The sequence below is a fragment of the Gouania willdenowi genome, chromosome 24 (genome assembly GCF_900634775.1).
Source record: "Gouania willdenowi chromosome 24, fGouWil2.1, whole genome shotgun sequence".
In the NCBI taxonomy this organism is placed as follows: Eukaryota; Metazoa; Chordata; class Actinopteri; order Blenniiformes; family Gobiesocidae; genus Gouania; species Gouania willdenowi.
In genome coordinates this window covers 17,769,576-17,786,832 of record NC_041066.1, presented here as the reverse complement: position 1 = coordinate 17,786,832, position 17,257 = coordinate 17,769,576, and the positions used below count along the sequence as shown (strand labels likewise).

The 17,257-nt window shown below is 36.3% G+C and overlaps 1 protein-coding gene across 1 annotated transcript in view; it reads left to right on the top strand.

The window, feature by feature from the left end:
* Positions 1-17,257, top strand: part of esrrgb (estrogen-related receptor gamma b) — a 52,120-nt gene that overhangs the window by 32,947 nt on the left and 1,916 nt on the right. The window contains exons 4-6 of the mRNA XM_028439459.1: positions 61-171; positions 960-1,121; positions 9,197-9,466. Coding sequence (XP_028295260.1) covers positions 61-171; positions 960-1,121; positions 9,197-9,466 — 543 coding nt within the window. The remainder of the gene's footprint in view (positions 1-60; positions 172-959; positions 1,122-9,196; positions 9,467-17,257) is intronic.

Genomic DNA, 17,257 nt, shown 5'->3' with positions numbered 1-17,257 from the left:
ATGCTTTGAAGTCTAGATTATTTCACTGCTTATTAATGCATTTTTGTTTTCATGTTGCAGGTGTGCGTCTGGACCGGGTACGAGGGGGCAGACAGAAGTACAAACGTAGGCTGGATGCAGAAAATGGATCCTACCTGGGCTTGACCATCCCCCCACCTGCCAAAAAACCATGTGAGCCCCTCATCCAGTGTTTTATCATGGGTCTGATTTAGAAAAGCTTTTTTACCTGAAAGATAAATTATGGGTACCATATGCATGCTAAAATGAACAGCAACATTTAGCCAGAAACCACGTTTAAAAGCGTGTGAATTTGTTACTTTTGACCAGATTTACAGCAATATTTGTGAAATTTTCTCGTAAAAAATATAATATTAATGTTGAATCTAAATGTTAAATCTAAATGTCACGGGTGAAACTAAATATTTTGCTAATATGCAAATTCACTGGAATGAGCTTTTATTTTGCTACTACCAGTGAATTTGCATATTAGCTAAATATTTAGTTTCACCCGTGACATTTAAATTTAACATGTAGCATTTAGATTTAGATTTAATATTTAACATTTAGATTTAGATCAAACATTAAAATTACGTTGTCACCCGTGTCATTTACATTTAACAATTAGATTTTCAATTTAGATTTAACATTTGGATTTAGGTTTAATATTTAGATATAACGTGTATATTTGGATTAAACATTTATGTTTAACATTTATATTTAGATTTAGATTTAACAGTGACATATTTTCACAAGAAAATACATTTCACAAATACTACTTTAAATCTGGTCAAAAGTAACGTAAAAAAATTCTCACGTTTTTTAAATGTGGTTTGTTGCTAAATGTTTATTTTAGCATGCGTAACTTTACAATCGACGCCCCATAACATGTAACAGCAAGTTGGAAGCTAAAATTGTGATGTCATTAAACTGTTTTATCTCTCTTTTTTTAATTCTCTCAGTGACAAAGATAGTTTCCCATCTGTTGGTGGTGGAACCAGAGAAGATCTATGCCATGCCCGACCCCACCATGCCCGACGGGGACATCAAAGCATTAACCACGTTGTGTGATCTGGCTGACAGAGAACTGGTGGTCATCATCGGCTGGGCCAAGCATATCCCAGGTACACAGTAATAATGTATTTATGAAGTTTGTTGGTCAATAAGTCAACCTGAAAATGACAATTATCTCCTATCTAAACTTTTTAAACATTCATTTGCACTGAATATACATTTGTATTTTTTTTTTTCTAAACCTTTCTAAACCATTCTTAAATCAGAAACAGTTAAAAAAAATAATAATAATTTATTATTAATAATAATAATAATAATATTTTTTTTCTCTGTCATCTTGTGTCTTCCTGTTGTCGTTTAACACGCACACGATAATTAACATCTGCTACTCATTGGCACCTAAGGGACAAGCTAGTCCCATATTCTGAAATCTAATCAATAAAGAGCAGCTGAAACCTTTGATTTTGATTTGACTGGCTATGGGTGGGAGAGTCTGAGGGCTGGGACCCGCCCCACCCCCGCCCCAATGTCAATGTATTCCATTTCAATCCCAGACTTAAAGAAAGCAATCCTCTTACCCAATAAAGGCTACTACACAGGACCTGTGGTCAAATTGATTACCTTAAAAAATACTGACAAATAAAAAAACTAGAGTTGTTTTAGTTAAACACGAGCACTTTAAAAGACTGACGAATCCTCAATTAGCCTATAAGTTATTAACCAGTAAATAGAATCATGTCGCTAGTATTTTAAGTCAGGTTTTTTTGTTAAAAGATGCGCAGATTTTAAATACATAATGGTTAAAACCAAAGGAAAAGCCTTACCTATAGATTATTGTCTGCTGTTTTTAGCAAGAAACAAACAAACAAAGAAAAAACACTTGATTACAAATGTAAATAAGCAACGTTTTGATATTTCCAATCCATATGTCTAATAATATAAATGAAATTATCATAAACCTTGTCGTGTTTTAACAAGCTGCCGGGCGAGATTCCTTTTACTGCCGACTCATCAAATTTATATTTGGCACTTGGGGGGGAAAAAAAAGTATTTTGCCTTAAAATGTTCAGTCCTGCTACAAGTAATTCTAACATAGGATCCTGTTTTATAATATATTGAAAATGAAGGCTCATATTTTATGATTGGTTGCAAACCGCTGCTTTAAAACGTCTTTAAGATATAACTACTATGACAGCTGTACAGCTGTTTCCAGGATATCAATTTTACTCACCTATGTCATCATTTATAGTTTAGCCCTTTCATTTTCTATAAAGACTAGGCATAGATAATTAATCCAAATTGTGCTGATGTAACTCTATAGCGCACTAGAAATTGACACGTTATAACCTTTTTTGAGTAGTGACCACATTTTGATGACACAAACTTTTTTTTCTTACTTTTTTTGCTGAGAAGTTGAAAGTATTGAATTAAATTGTTTAAGATTGTGTGTGAAATAATGATTAAAACATACTATTTTTTTTTTTTTTTTTTTAATAGTTCATTTTAATCAAATACTGGACATTTCAGGTGACCCCGTTTGAATTCTAGGTGATCCCACATGGGGTCACGACCCCAAGGTTGAAAAACACTGCCTTATAGAACACAAGGACAACATTGTCGTTCTTATTTATGAAGGTACGCTAGTATACATTATGGTTAGTGCTAACATTCTAATGCTAATTCCTGGCAAAAAACATACATTTTAACTTTGTTGCTTAATAAATAAACGCACGTTGCTAAATTACATGTAAATTATATTAGAGATTAAGCAAAAAAAATTAACACAAAAAAAAGACAGTTTAAGAACACGTCCTCACAATTTCCATTAACAGCTAAAAAGTAAAAACCTTATTTAGATGAAACACCCAAATGTATTTAAAGCTGCAACCAATTTGGCGAACAAATTTCCAATGCGTTGTCTTTGCATAAGAATTGATTTTCCATTTGTGAAGATCTTAATCCAGACCTGGCGGAGCTTTTTCAGGGACATGTGAAGCTCCAGGGACATTTTACTCAGTGTCACCAAGTAAAGATTAAGACAAAAAGGGGTCCCTGCAGTTTAACCCTTCACTCCCACCATTACACTCATAGCCCAGTGCGCAAATGGTCCTAACGATGAGGTAATAAGAGTCATTAGTGCAGATCGCTCCATTAAAGTTAAAGTCCTTCAGCATTCAGCAGAACTGGGAAAAGAGACGCAGCACTTAAAGGTTTACTGGTTGGATTGACTTTAGATTGGCTAATTATTTTTAGTGTGTGGTAGTGGTGGTAGTAGTGGTAGTGGTAGTAGTGGTGGTGGTAGTAGTGGTGGTGGTAGTAGTGGTGGTGGTAGTAGTGGTGGTGGTAGTAGTGGTGGTAGTAGTAGTGGTAGTGATAGTAGTGGTGGTAGTAGTAGTGGTGGTAGTAGTGGTGGTAGTAGTAGTGGTAGTGGTAGTAGTGGTGGTAGTAGTAGTGGTAGTGGTGGTAGTAGTAGTGGTGGTAGTAGTAGTGGTAGTGATAGTAGTGGTGGTAGTAGTGGTAGTAGTAGTGGTAGTGGTAGTAGTAGTGGTAATGGTGGTAGTAGTAGTAGTGGTAGTAGTAGTGGTAGTAGTAGTGTGTATGATTTCAGAACTTGTATTAGTGCTCGAATAACATTAGATTTAACTTCAAAAATAAAATCTAATATGTGCAACGTTTTCTATGCAAACGTTTAAAATTACTATCACAAAAATGTAAACAGATCCCAGTTTTCCACATTATTAACATTCTTTTCAGCATTTAGAATAGAATAGAATAGAAGAGTAAGAAAACAATAAAGAATATAGGACATACATTAATTAAAAAAAACAACAACTAGCAGAAAGAAAACAACAAATGTTCAAATATAATGATCAATCTGAGCATTAATACAGAAAAGAACAAAGAGTTTTGTAAATTTTATATATATATATTGTTTTGCTTTATGTGCTTTTGCAGTCAATTTCATATTGTTTTTGCCATTTGTCTGTTTTTGGAGTCATGTTGTACATTTTTATGTGTTGTGTGTTATGAGTCATTTTGAGTATTTTTGTTGTCTTTTTTTCATATATTTTCTGTTATTTTGTCCACATTCGTAGTCGTTTTTTTGAGAATTTGTTTTTTGTACTGTTTGGGTTCTTAAAGACATTTTCTGTGTTTACCTCGGGGGCTGCACAAATTATATCGTATTATATTGTATATATGTGTATGTTATTTATTTTATTGTTTTGCTGTGTATGCTTTTGGAGTCATTTTTAAATCATTTTTGCCGTGTGTTATGATTCATTTTGAGTATTTTTGTTGTCGTTTTTGCATGTTTTTCTGTAATTTTGTGTATATTTTTAGTCATTTTTTGTGTGGGTTTTTTTTTTTTTGGTGGTTTTTGACATTTTTCTTCGTATGCTTTTTGGAGTCATGTATATTTTGTGCATTGCGTGGGTTTTTCAAGATGTTTTGTGTCTTTACTTTGGGGGCCGCACAAGTTATGACTCCATTCTATCGCAGAATCTCACGCTTGCACATCTATAGTCAAGTTGCCCTTTGCTTTCCTTTGGCGTAGCACTCGCGTCCTCTTCCTCGGTTGTTTTTCTCTGCCACAAACACGCATACGTCCCATCTCACGTGGATGGACGCCGTGGCCTGCTCGTTCCTCTCCCTGTCCTCCCCCCCTCTCCCCCCTCCTCGTCCTCCTCATATAGGGCCCTCTAGTGTCATTATTACCTCTGTCTTTTTATTAGCTCCATTAGGGCTCTTAGGAGGCCTGTAATGATACTAAATGAATAGAGAGTGAACTGCTGTCTGTTTCAGACTGCGCTCTCAATGACAGCTTCAAGCCTCACTGCCAGCCACTCAGTCTCTTCACTGTACTGAATAGGGATTCAATTAGTTATCTGATCTGTGCCTATACTGTACCGTAGCGTCTGCACAGCACTTTGATGCCATCACCAACATTGTTTGGTTGTGTTAAGTATTAGTAGCCTATAGAAATGGGTATAATGGTGTGATTGTTCAAACCTACAGTGTTGGAGGGAGTTGTATGGGGATTTAGAACCTGTTTGAAGAATATGACCTGTACATTATGATGATAACTTCCCCATTTTTGAAAATAAGTGTGCACAGTTTACTCGACGCCTTTTGTTGCCAACCAGCAAAAAAAAAAAAAAAAAACATAAAAAAAAATCAAATTCAAAACAACTAGTGTTAATAATCATAATAATCATATACATGTAATTATAGTGTATTATTAGAATGTCATTTAATGAATCAATAAACATGAGGAATTTGGTGAATTCTTTGGTAAAAAAAAAAAATACATGTGCATCTGCAGGTGTCTTTTGTTAAAAAAAATGTAATATCCTATACATCCAACACGAGAATACTCATTTTCTTTCCCTCGTTTGTATTTTTCTCTTTTATTTCTAGTTTCTCAGCATCTTTTTAATTATTCGAAATCCCAGGAAAAAAATAATAAAACATATGATTATCACTGGAAATAACAAATTAATGTACTTGTCTTCATAATATGAATATATTTTGTAATGACAACACAGAGTCTTCTCTCACAAGTTGTAAAATAAAAAACAACACAATTATCTAATACATTTTTTTTTTTTTTTGCGTTTTTTTCTTCTTTTTTCATGTTCATTCTATTATCTGTCATTGTATAGTAGTGTATTTCTTTTTTTTTTTTAAAGATAATTTCAATCCAGTTTGCAACGATTTTGCTAACAAACAAGCAGCCTTTTTGTTTTGCAGAGCATCTTGGTTCTATTCATGTGTGAACATCTCCCATTCTCCCACTCTAACTGTGACATTAATGTTCCTATGCATAATACTGTGTCATGTTTGGTCAAACGGCAGTAAATAAGATGGATGAAATATTGATATTTCAACGAGGTGGGGGGGGTGGGGTGGGTTTTGTCCTCCATGGCGACACTTAACTCAGCCACCTCCGGGTGACGCACCTGAAGCTCTCGAGTGACCCCCGGGGAGTCAGGAAGTCACTCCATCACCTCGCTAAATTGAGTGGAAAGAAAAAAATACACAGGGTCGAGAAAAGGAAGAGGCGATGGGAAAAAGAAAAAAAGAAAAATTTTCAGACTTGTGCTTCCTTTTGCCAATAAATATTCCTTTTTTCATATTTTTGTCTACTTTCGCAGGTTCTTTTTGACACTTTTATCCAGTTTTTGTCCTTTCTTGAATTTTTTTGGGCCACTTTTCATCCAAATAAGATAACTTTTGCCCAATAAATACCACTTGTTTCCTTTTTCCCCTACTTTTTCTTCCACATGTTTGCCCTTTTTCACTGTTGTTTGCAACATTTTGCTCATTTAACTACCCTTCGCCATTACATACCACCTGGTTCCTCTTTATTTGCCCATTTTTTTGGCCACCCTTGACTGCTTTTGTCACTTTTCACTCTTTTCTTGCCACGTTTTTGCCATTTTTGGACCATTTCTGGACCATTTTTGGCTACCTGTTACCATGTCTGCCTGCACTCACAAGAAAAAAACAAAAAAACAAAAAAAAACATACCGGACCGGGCAGGCACGCTTCGGGTCGAAGGCCCACCGGGACTAACCCTGGTGTCACGTACTGAGTTTACCTCCGTACTGAGATTATAATCCTAACCTAACTCTAACCCTAACCTAATCCAATAAACAAATAAAACTTGTGTCTGTTCGCTTTGAAAACAAAAACAAACAAAAATGATATATGCGCATATACAATCTCAGTATGACGCGCACTCAGTACATGACACCAGTATGCCAGATGGCCAGTCCACCCCTGATCCAGTTATTTAGCAAAGATAAAAAACTTTGGTGGTTAAACTTTGATTTCATGGCAACTTTGCAGCTAATTAACTTTTTCAATAAAATAAATGCGTATAGCTTAAGGGCTAACCTTAACTAAATGTATAAATTGTTGATTTTGCTGAGATATCTAAATTCAATGATCTTGTAGTCGTCCCTTACCCCACTAAACATGTACCGGATGTCCTCCATCAACTGTCTGTTTGTCAGATCTGAGGCCTGGATCGATACTCCTTTCGCATTTGGTGGACTGATTACAATCTACTAATCAATGACACCCCAGCACTCTTTTCTCTCTACCTAATTCTATCCATTTGCTTGATAAGAAACATCGAGAGAACTTTTAAGTCAACCTGCCTGAATCAGATCTATACAAGTTCAAATTTAAGTAAGCATCGCGGTGGGTTCAAGGCCCCCCGGTCAATACACCCCAATCACCTTCCTATTCACTGCCTAGGAGTGAAAGCTATTGTGGAGGTTGAGGTCTTTTCAGTGGTCTGTCTGTGTGATATGGTGTGTGTGTATGTGGGAATCCTAGAGGAGAGTTGATAGGTCGACCTCACGATCTAGACATGTTGCTACAGCAGCTAAAGCACATATGTGAAAGTCAAGGCCCGCGGGCCAAGTCCGGCCCACCAGAGCATGTAGTCCGGCCCACAGGAAGATTTTGTTCAAAGTAAAAAAAAAAAAGTAAAATAAGTTGTAGATAAAAACGATGGCGGTTACAAATATTTATTGTAATATTAAATTATTTTTAAAAACAAATTATTCCATTTAATTCTGGCAAATTGCATTGCAAATTTTGAGAAAATTAGTGTAAAAGTCAAGGAATCTTCACCAATTGCTTAAAAATCAGGATTTTGTTGAAATTTGTGCTTTTTTTCACGGCCCACTTAAGGTCAAACTGGGTCGTATGTGGTACTTGAACTAAAATGAGTTTGACAAACAGAGTGGAAGGTGTTTCTGTTTTTGTTCACTCGTGCACATTAATTCTGAAAGATATTATATTTAGTGCTGGTAGTGTGAAGTCAGTCCCTGCAAATAGGGTCAAATGCAACAAAAAAAAAGTTTTTTCAAACATCATTGGATCTCTCTTTAAGTCAATGTTGAGTGTGTGTAATTTAGTTTTTACTTTTTAACAGTTTTATAGCATCAACATTTGCAGTATACTGAATAGCAAAGCTGTATGAAGCTATGAACCATTTTAGAAATTGTTGTATGACCAACTATTCATTTTGGTCATCCAACAATCAAACCAAATATTCAATTAATCTTTATTTATATCACGCCAATTACAACAATAGTCATCTCGTAGCGCTTATCAAAATATAAAATTCTCAAGAAAAACTCAACAATTCCAATAGACGCAAACAACATAAACAACTGCTCATAAACCAAAAATGTAATTTAACTGTGTGGTAAAGATATTTGACATACTGTACAGCTATTTTTCCGATAACAAAATAATAATTTTAATAATAATACTTCATTTAATTACTTTACTGTTGTGTATCGTCGGACTTCGCACAATATGAAAACTAAAGCACAAATTATAAAATGTGGGTAACCGTTTTATACTGTCATTATCTGCCATTAGCATGAATATGGTGTCATTAAGTGTTGTTTGCAAAATTTTGACAGCTTTCGCTAAATTATGACACCTTTAAAGCTATGTTGGCATTTTTCGGTTAGTGTTCAGGGTTGGGGTTATGGGTTAGGGCTATGAAGGGTTGGGGTAACGAACGATACTTAATGACAACCTTCATGTACTTATAGATAAAACTTCTGTTTTCATTTATTTTCCACCAAACTTCAGTTCTGTTCTCAATTGAAACTGCCAGTCTTGCTTAAAGCGAATGATTTTCCCTAATGTGTTGAATCGCATTTCATTTATTTAAACTGTTTGGATAAGAAGTGATATTATAGCCGTTTACTTGGATTGAAAAAAGAGACAAGATGGATTTGTCATTTCTGGACCATGTCTCATGAGCTCCTGCTTTCCGTCTGTCTGTTGATTGTCTGTTGATTGTCTGTTGACTGTCTGTTGACTGTCTGTTGACTGTTTGTTGACTGGCTGTTGACGGTTTAAGCAGCCCAGACTCATGTTTCAAAAAGTCTCAACACTTGACTGATTTATGTTTCTCCCTTAAGCCACTGCATGCGGCAATAGTTTTCTGTTTCCAATTGGACTACTTAGGGGATTGTACAGCGATTGTACACACAGCCCATAAAACACACAACTCAAGGTGGCCAATTACTAAGCAGCAGCAGCAGCAGTGGGGTTAATATAGGGTGATCGCTCTTGCGCTGTCATGGTTGTACTTTTTATTCTCAGAATGAAACAACTTTTTTTTTTTTTTGTTGTGATCCTGCAGGTTTTTCCACCCTCTCACTAGCGGATCAGATGAGTCTGCTGCAGAGCGCCTGGATGGAGATCCTGGTGCTGAGTATCGTGTTTCGCTCGCTTCCCTGTGAGGACGAGATCGTGTACGCGGAGGATTATGTCATGGACGAGGAACAGGCAAGAATCTCAGGCCTGCTGGACCTTCACATCGCCATACTTCCTCTGGTTCGTCGCTTCAAGAAGCTGCGCATGGAGAAAGAAGAATTTGTCACCCTCAAAGCAATTGCGCTCGCAAACTCTGGTAATTTAGATTTTTTTTTTTTTTTTTTTTTCAAAAACACAAAAAATGAGAGAAAAATGGACAAAACCACAACAAAAATACTCAGAAAAATGAACAAAACCAAACAAAAATGACTTTAAAAAACAGAAACAAATTAACTCCAAAAATACACATAACAACAAAAACTAACAGCAGAAAATACACACAAAGGCTCAGAATCGCACAAATTACTACAAAAAAACAGAAACATACATAGAACAGCAACAAAAACACACAAAATTTTCTCAAGCCATCAAGTACGGTGGCTGGGAAGTGTCAGGTGAATGCATTTAAAGAAATGAAGACAAATGCAAAAAGGTCACAACACGAATGCAAAATGGCCACAACGGAAGTGTTTCCGACGGACCGGTATTACAGACGGACACGTTTCTGGCCGATGTTTTTAACCCACCAGAACAGAGAAGAGCAAGAAGACATTGAAACGCGTATGAAAGCAAGTGAAAGTTGATTAGGATGCTCTTATATTTTTCGTATCAGTCTATCATATCATAATACCCGTCCGTCTGTAATACCGGTCCGTCGGAAACACTTCCGTTGTGGCCGGTTTGCATTCGTGTTGTGACCTGTTTGCATTTGTGTTCGTTTCTGTAAATGCATTCACCTGACACTTCCCAGCCACCGTAATCAAGCCTAGCACACCTGCTGCCTTGTTCTAATCAGCCCTCGTGATTCGTACTAAATGCTAATTTAGTCCAGGTGAGGTTTTCTTGTTGCTATAAAGGAAGCAGAAAGCACCGCCTTCAGCTTTAGGTACAGGCAAAGGAAATTGGGCTGATTTAGTTGTGGAAAGATTGAGAACAGTACATCATGATTACATCCCAGTGTATACAGACGGATCTAAGAATGTACAGGGTGTGGCTTTAATATCCCTAGTTGAAATATCAACATTAATAAAAGAACGTCACATCACTTAACAGTATATACAGTGGAAATGTTAGCTATTGTAGTGGCAATGCAATGGGTAGAACCAAATCAGTTAAGGAACGTCATAATATGTTCAGATTAATTATCATCCCTGGTATCATTGCAAACTATGTCATCTCAAAACAGACCAGCACTATTCAGATTACAGTTATATTTATGTGGATCCCAGCTCGTAGTGGTATTGAGGGAAATGAGACGGCAGACGCTCTAGCAAAGAACTCGCTCAAACAAAATAAGGCAATGGAAGTAGCTCTGAGTAAAAGTGAAGACAAATCAATAATCCGGTGGCAAAAAGTTTGGGATGAAGGAACTGAAGGTCGTCACTTGTATAATATAAAGCAAAAAGTTGGAGGTAGGGAATCAGCAGGAAGAAGAATCAGAGAGTAAACAATTATATCTAGATTAAGGATTAGGTAATACTGGATAAAACAAGACAATGCATATTGCGCAGCGGAGTGGTTTTTGGCTGTGTGCTATTCTCCCCCTGTGCTTAAATCAGTCGCCGCGCGCTTTCATCCCAGTTACGCACTGTGGGTGGAGCAGCCCTGAAATGTGGGTGTTCCCATTCAAATCTGGCTTTACGCACGTTCTCCGGTGTGCGTAAGTCCTTTTCCTCTTACGCACTTCTAACCCTGGAATAAGTGTAGCGCCTCGATAAGGTGAAACATGATATTGCATTAGAAATATGGACTTAGTTACATTTGAAGCCACACGGACTCGTGCGTCGTGCAGCAGCAGCTGTGATCGCTCAGCTGCTGCTGTGCGATCAATTAAAACTGACAGACGCAGACTTCTGTCCACGTTGGTCACAGTGATTCAACTATTTTCACACTATGTCCAACGTAAAGTCACATTTTGAAACCACTACAGAGTGATGACAGCTTGGATGAGGATGGACCAGAAACTGTTCCCACACATATTAATGAGGCTCAGTTTGTTTTAAACAATTTATATTTAAAACTGCGTATTATGGAAGCCAATAGTTCTGTTTCACTGTATTAAACGCTTTACAGCGATGATGATGATGATGATCAAACTGTGACTCGGACAGAAAAATGTGGCCGATCCTCAGTCACACTGCAATAATCTGATCAATGATCTGATCAAATCAACCTGTTACATTGTTTTTCAATGAAGGCGTTTCAAATTAAAAGTGAACTTTATCATTTTCACGGATTTTACTGACATTTACAAGCATTGGGAAAACTCCATGTTTCGTGATTTCTAACAGGCAAAAAAAATGACATCACCTCCTCCTTTCCTTCAACCCGCCTTCACTCACAGACTACGCGGTTTTGCTTTACTTATGCACGGTGGGCGTGTCAGGAGCCTGGACCGGAGAATACGCGTAGGAGAGAAGTGCATAACTACAGGCGCGCAAAAAAGTGCTTAAGAATAGATCTCTTAATGAGGAAGCATCTGACAGGACTTTGATTGTGGCTGAGAGGAAACTGTGGAACATGTTGTGTCACTGCTGGAAGTATATCACACAGATGGAAATATTTAAAGAAGAGTTAAAGCGTTGTGGGACAAGTTTTTTAATCTCAATAATATATTGAATATTCAGGAAGGGAGGGTTAGGGTTAGGGGAGGTAGTTCTCTGGTTCACACTCCAGTGTAGAAGGTGGCGGTAATGCACCTGCAACACTAGGTGTCACCCGCCAAAAAACAAAATGAAGAAGAAGAAGAAGCCTTCAGCTTTTGCAAATATTCAAAAAAACATACAATCATTCTATATTGCATATTGAACTAAATATATTTTACCCCAACAGCTACAGTGACATGAACTTATATCTCTGTGTTTAATCTAAACTAAATCAAGATAACTGAAATTTCATTAAACAAACAAAAAAATGAAACCAAACAAATGTCGGGTGGTTATCTGTATCTTGTGGCCCAATCGCATCTCCATTGAAGGACCCCCTGATAAGAGGAGACATTGAGGTCAAAGCCTGGTTCTTTAATTTAACACCACCCCGACATTGTGTGTGCATGGGGTGTGTATGTGCAGCTATATTCTAATGTGCACGTGTGCGTGCGTGCGTGTGTCACATTGCGCTCCCATTCTCTCCATAGCAGTAGCTGCCAGGCCGCTGCAGCTGAGGGAGATATATTTAGCATTTCATTAGAAAAACAAGGGCTGTCAATAAAATGTGTTAAGTGGAGTGGAATGAGCGTCGGGGAGCGAAGGTGCTCGTTTGTTCCGATGTGAAGATGCTGCGCCAGTATTGACAGTTTGCTTTTCATGAGGCTTGGCCTGTCGTCCCCCTCCCCCCAACTAATCAATGTCTGTTAGGGGTCTTTTCTCCTGCCTGACTGAAAAAAAAAAAAATGAAAAATGCTGATGCCAGAGCTTTGGTCTTTCTAATGACAAACACTTCATTGGAGACTTGGGGGGGGGTAAACTGGGATGGAAAGACAGGGATGTAAAGGTAAGGGAGAAGTGTGAGAGAGGAAGGCAGGGGTTGAGAGGGAAGCTCAGCGAGGGCTAGAGGGCAACTTCGGCTCGTTTGAACGCGGTCTTGGGAGCCGTGGGGCTCCAGAGGGGCCCGTGGGTGTGACAGCTGTGGAAATTCATGACCATTGATTTAGTAATTAGCAGAGTATTGACGGGATTGACGCCAGGCTGCTGACGGATTACATGGAAATTGTTTCTTCAAAGTTGGTTTTGCATTCCGCCCCTATACTCATTAAACACACACACACAGACACGCACACATACACAGACAAGCCTTTCAGTGGGAATCCGCACACATGGACAAACATTAGTTTTTACCTTTCTTCAGAATTGTTAAGAGTTCTGATAGATTCTTCTCTAGTAGAAGTACTGTTACGTGATTGAAATTTTACTCAAGAACAAGGTAAAATAAGTCATACATTAAAATACTCAATTAAATAGTAATCAAAGTAAAAGTTTTTTTGAGTTCAGGTAACTTACATGGGTTTACAGTGAAGGTAACCAATAGATAATAAAGAAATTAGATGATAGATATTTGTTTTTAGTGTATTTTACAGCTGATTTTGGACCCGTCATCATAAAAGATGCTAACACAAAGAGCAAGGTTAAGTTATATTATGTCATTTATTTCAGGATCAGTAATTATGATTAATTGTAATTTAACTTTATTAATTGAGAATGGAACTGTAATTGACTTTCTGAGGATAAAAAATAATTGTAATTTATTTGTTATTGAAAAAAAATGCTTGCCAAAGGTGTAAAGAAAGAGTACTGATATATCCTATACTCAAGTAGAAATACTGTTACTTGATTGAAATTGTACTCAAGTACAAGTAAGTCATACATAAAATACTTAAGTATAAGTAAAAAGTAGCTCAATTAAATAGTACTCAAATTAAAATTACTAGTTACTTTCACACCCTACGTTTATTTTTGGTAATAAATCTTGCCATGGTTCCCTTGCATACAGTAAACATCTCATGTATAAACTTTAAAAGAAGAGACAAAATCTTGCAAAATTGGAAGTTAATAATTTGTCAAACTGTACAATTCCTTTTAAAATAAAAAAACACCAAAAAAATAATTTCAAACAAAAACTCTCAGGCTCTAAGTATAGCTACATTTATGAACTCTAAAACAGTGCGATGTGAGACCATGAAATGGAAATTTAAAGAATAATCATAAAAAATGATCATTTACTCAGTAACGGTTGGGTGTAGAAATGTAATGAATGACTTCACTTCTTTTAAAACACACTTAAGTACAAGTAGAATTACTGATTTAGAAAATGTACTCAAAAAAGTACAAGTACCTATAAAATTAACTCAATTACAGTAACATGAGTACTTGTAATCCATTACTTTCACATCTGCCTCTCTCTCTCTCTCTCTCTCTCTCTCTCTCTCTCTCTCACACACACATATATACACACACACACTATAGCGTAGCCAAACGAGGATCAGATAAGTATTAACACGAAGGTTTCAAATAAAAAAGAAGCGCTGTAACACATGTGCGGTCCACGTAGCCTAGTTAATTTCCCAAGATAGAAATGCAATTTACACAGAAGGCAACTGGTAAAAGAGACTTAATCAGTCAGTTAGGAACATAATTAGCCTTGTACTTTCATTTTTTTTCCCTGCCTCATTTACATGTTCGTACACGGGCTTATTTTATACTCCACAACTTTCCTGACAAGGAGCTGATCTGATCTAATTCAGTCAACAGCCAGCGTCTGGAACTCACACAGCAATACATCACATTTCTGGTGAGACAAGACAGGTTTTTCCCCCCCAATTTTTTTTTTTTGTATTAAAAAATGGGAATATGATGCATATACTTGATTTCATAAGTGTATGCTGGCAGTCTTCAGAAAAAACTAAACAAACAACACTCAAATGTCTAAAATTCTTCAGCTGAAAAGGTGTAGGCTGAATCAAAGCTTATACATCACAACAAAACAAAACAAAACAGGGTTCTCTAGATGATATCACAATTCACATTATATTACTATTTTTACAAGATACATTCAATATATATTTTTATACCAGCGGTTACCAAACTGGGAATATATACATATTATACTGTATATTATTGCTGTTTGCTTTTTTTTCTTATACTTACTAATGATATACGTCTTGAAAAGCTTTTCAAACTGGTTATGTCGGTGCTTTGTTTTATTTCATCCTTTAGGCGGTTCCATAATTTAAGAAAGTGTCTATTTGTACGGTTGCCGTATGGACAACCTCTGGTACATTTAGTGAAGTACAGCACGTAGCGTCTTCGGTTTAGGGTTAGGTTATAACCCTTTATCGCAACAATTTTTAGGGTTAAAATTAGGTTTATGGTTAGATTGAGTCTTAGTCACGTGACCTAAACTGGCTAATGAGGGGCGGTGCGTACAGATTGAATGTGGGTATATTGATACGGCAACCGTACGGATAGCCACTGCCATAATTTAACCCCTGCTGTTGTTATACTCATCCTTTTCACTGTTGTTCTGGCATATTGCATCAGGGCCGGCCTTCCCGACAAGCAACACAGACGGCCGCCTAGAGCGCCATCAGCTGGAGGGGTGCCAAATTGCACCTCCCCATTTTTTTATTTTTTATTTTTTTTAATAATAATTTTAAAAGGTAAAATAAATGTGAAACGCATCCTTTGCAATCACTGTACATGTTTTTTTCTTAACTGAATATTAATAATAATACCTGCTAATCTTCTGCCCATATTTATTTTAATTATTGTTCTATTCTATATTATATATATAATTCTATTGCATTGTTTTTTCTTTATATTTAAAATAATGTGTACGCACTGTGTATAGACTTGGGGGAAGAAAAGTTTATCTATTTTTATTCATTCATGGGGGGGCGGGTGGGGCGGTCAAAGTCCACTCTTGCCTAAGGCCCAGTATTGCATCTCTCAGTCTAAAAATCTTTTCTGCAACCAAGGAATTTTTACTTGCTATATAAATAATTTGGACAGTTTTGAGTTGGATGAGATCTGGGAGTTTTAAATGAAAGCAAAACAACTGCTTCCCCGTTAAAATGTTCTGTAAGACTAGCTTGCATCCCACCCTTAACATCTAGACTTACATATTTTAATAAGCCTAAACTGGTTTTATTTTAGAGTCGTCCCATAAGGGGGGGACGACTGCTCTTTCTTATGGAAATGAAGGCCATCTGCCGCCATCATTCAGCTGAACGATATCCCAGTAATGCAGCCATCTGAATTCATTAGCAGAAGGATGTATGTGTATGTGGTCCATGATAAAAAAAAAAAAAAAAAAAAAAAAAAAGATCTTTCTCTTTCCACAGAATATTTATACAGACCTCCAGTACCTCTTTCTCTCTGTAGTGTTTTCCCCTGAGTAATGGTTAGTAGACATAGGCATTTATTTAGGGACAGTCATTCCCATTAACAAGAGAAAATCTCTCTGCAAAACTCTGCTCTACAAAGACATGCTTCAGTACTCAAAGCCACATATGTTGTGGTTATATTGCAGATGTAATATACTAATTTAATTTGATAAAAGATCTAACGAGTCTCTCCTTTTCATTATCCAACAACATTCAGAATCCGTGCACATATGGAGAATTATACAAAGCTACATTAAAAATGACACAGAATCGCCACAGAGTTACATAAATTGACTTTAAAAAAAAGGCATAAAAATAACAGAAAAACATACACAGAATAGCAACTGCTAATTCACAAAAGCACAAAAAACACAAATTGACTCCAAAAACACAAAATGAAAAAAAAATATACTGAACCACAACAAAAATACACAAAATGACTGAAAAATATACAAAACTACAATAGACATGAATTAAAAAAACAAAGAATAATTACAAAGTTTAATAAATTGACTCCAAAAACACACAAAACAACAAAAACTAATAACAGAAGAAAAAAAATGACTAAAATTACACAGAATCATCACAGTTATACAAATTGACTCCAAAAACAAACAAAAAACAAATACACACAAATTAATACATTTAATTTTGTGCGGCCTCCAAAGTAAATGCACAAAATTACTACAAAAATCCACAACTTGACAAAAAAATATGCCAAATTCACTCAAAAAACACACAAGACGAATACAGTAAACTATACAAAGAGACAAAAAAAATGACTGCTGTTACACAAAATCACAAAAAAAACTAAAATTGTCTCCAAAAACGCACAAAATGGGAGCAAAATGGACTAAACAATGACAAAAATACACAGAATTATAGAAAAATAAACACAAACAATATAATTTACTTCAAAAACACAGAATAATGACTAAGTTACACAAATTGACTCCAAAAACACACAAAACAACAAAAATACAGAGGCTCAAAATCACATACATGATT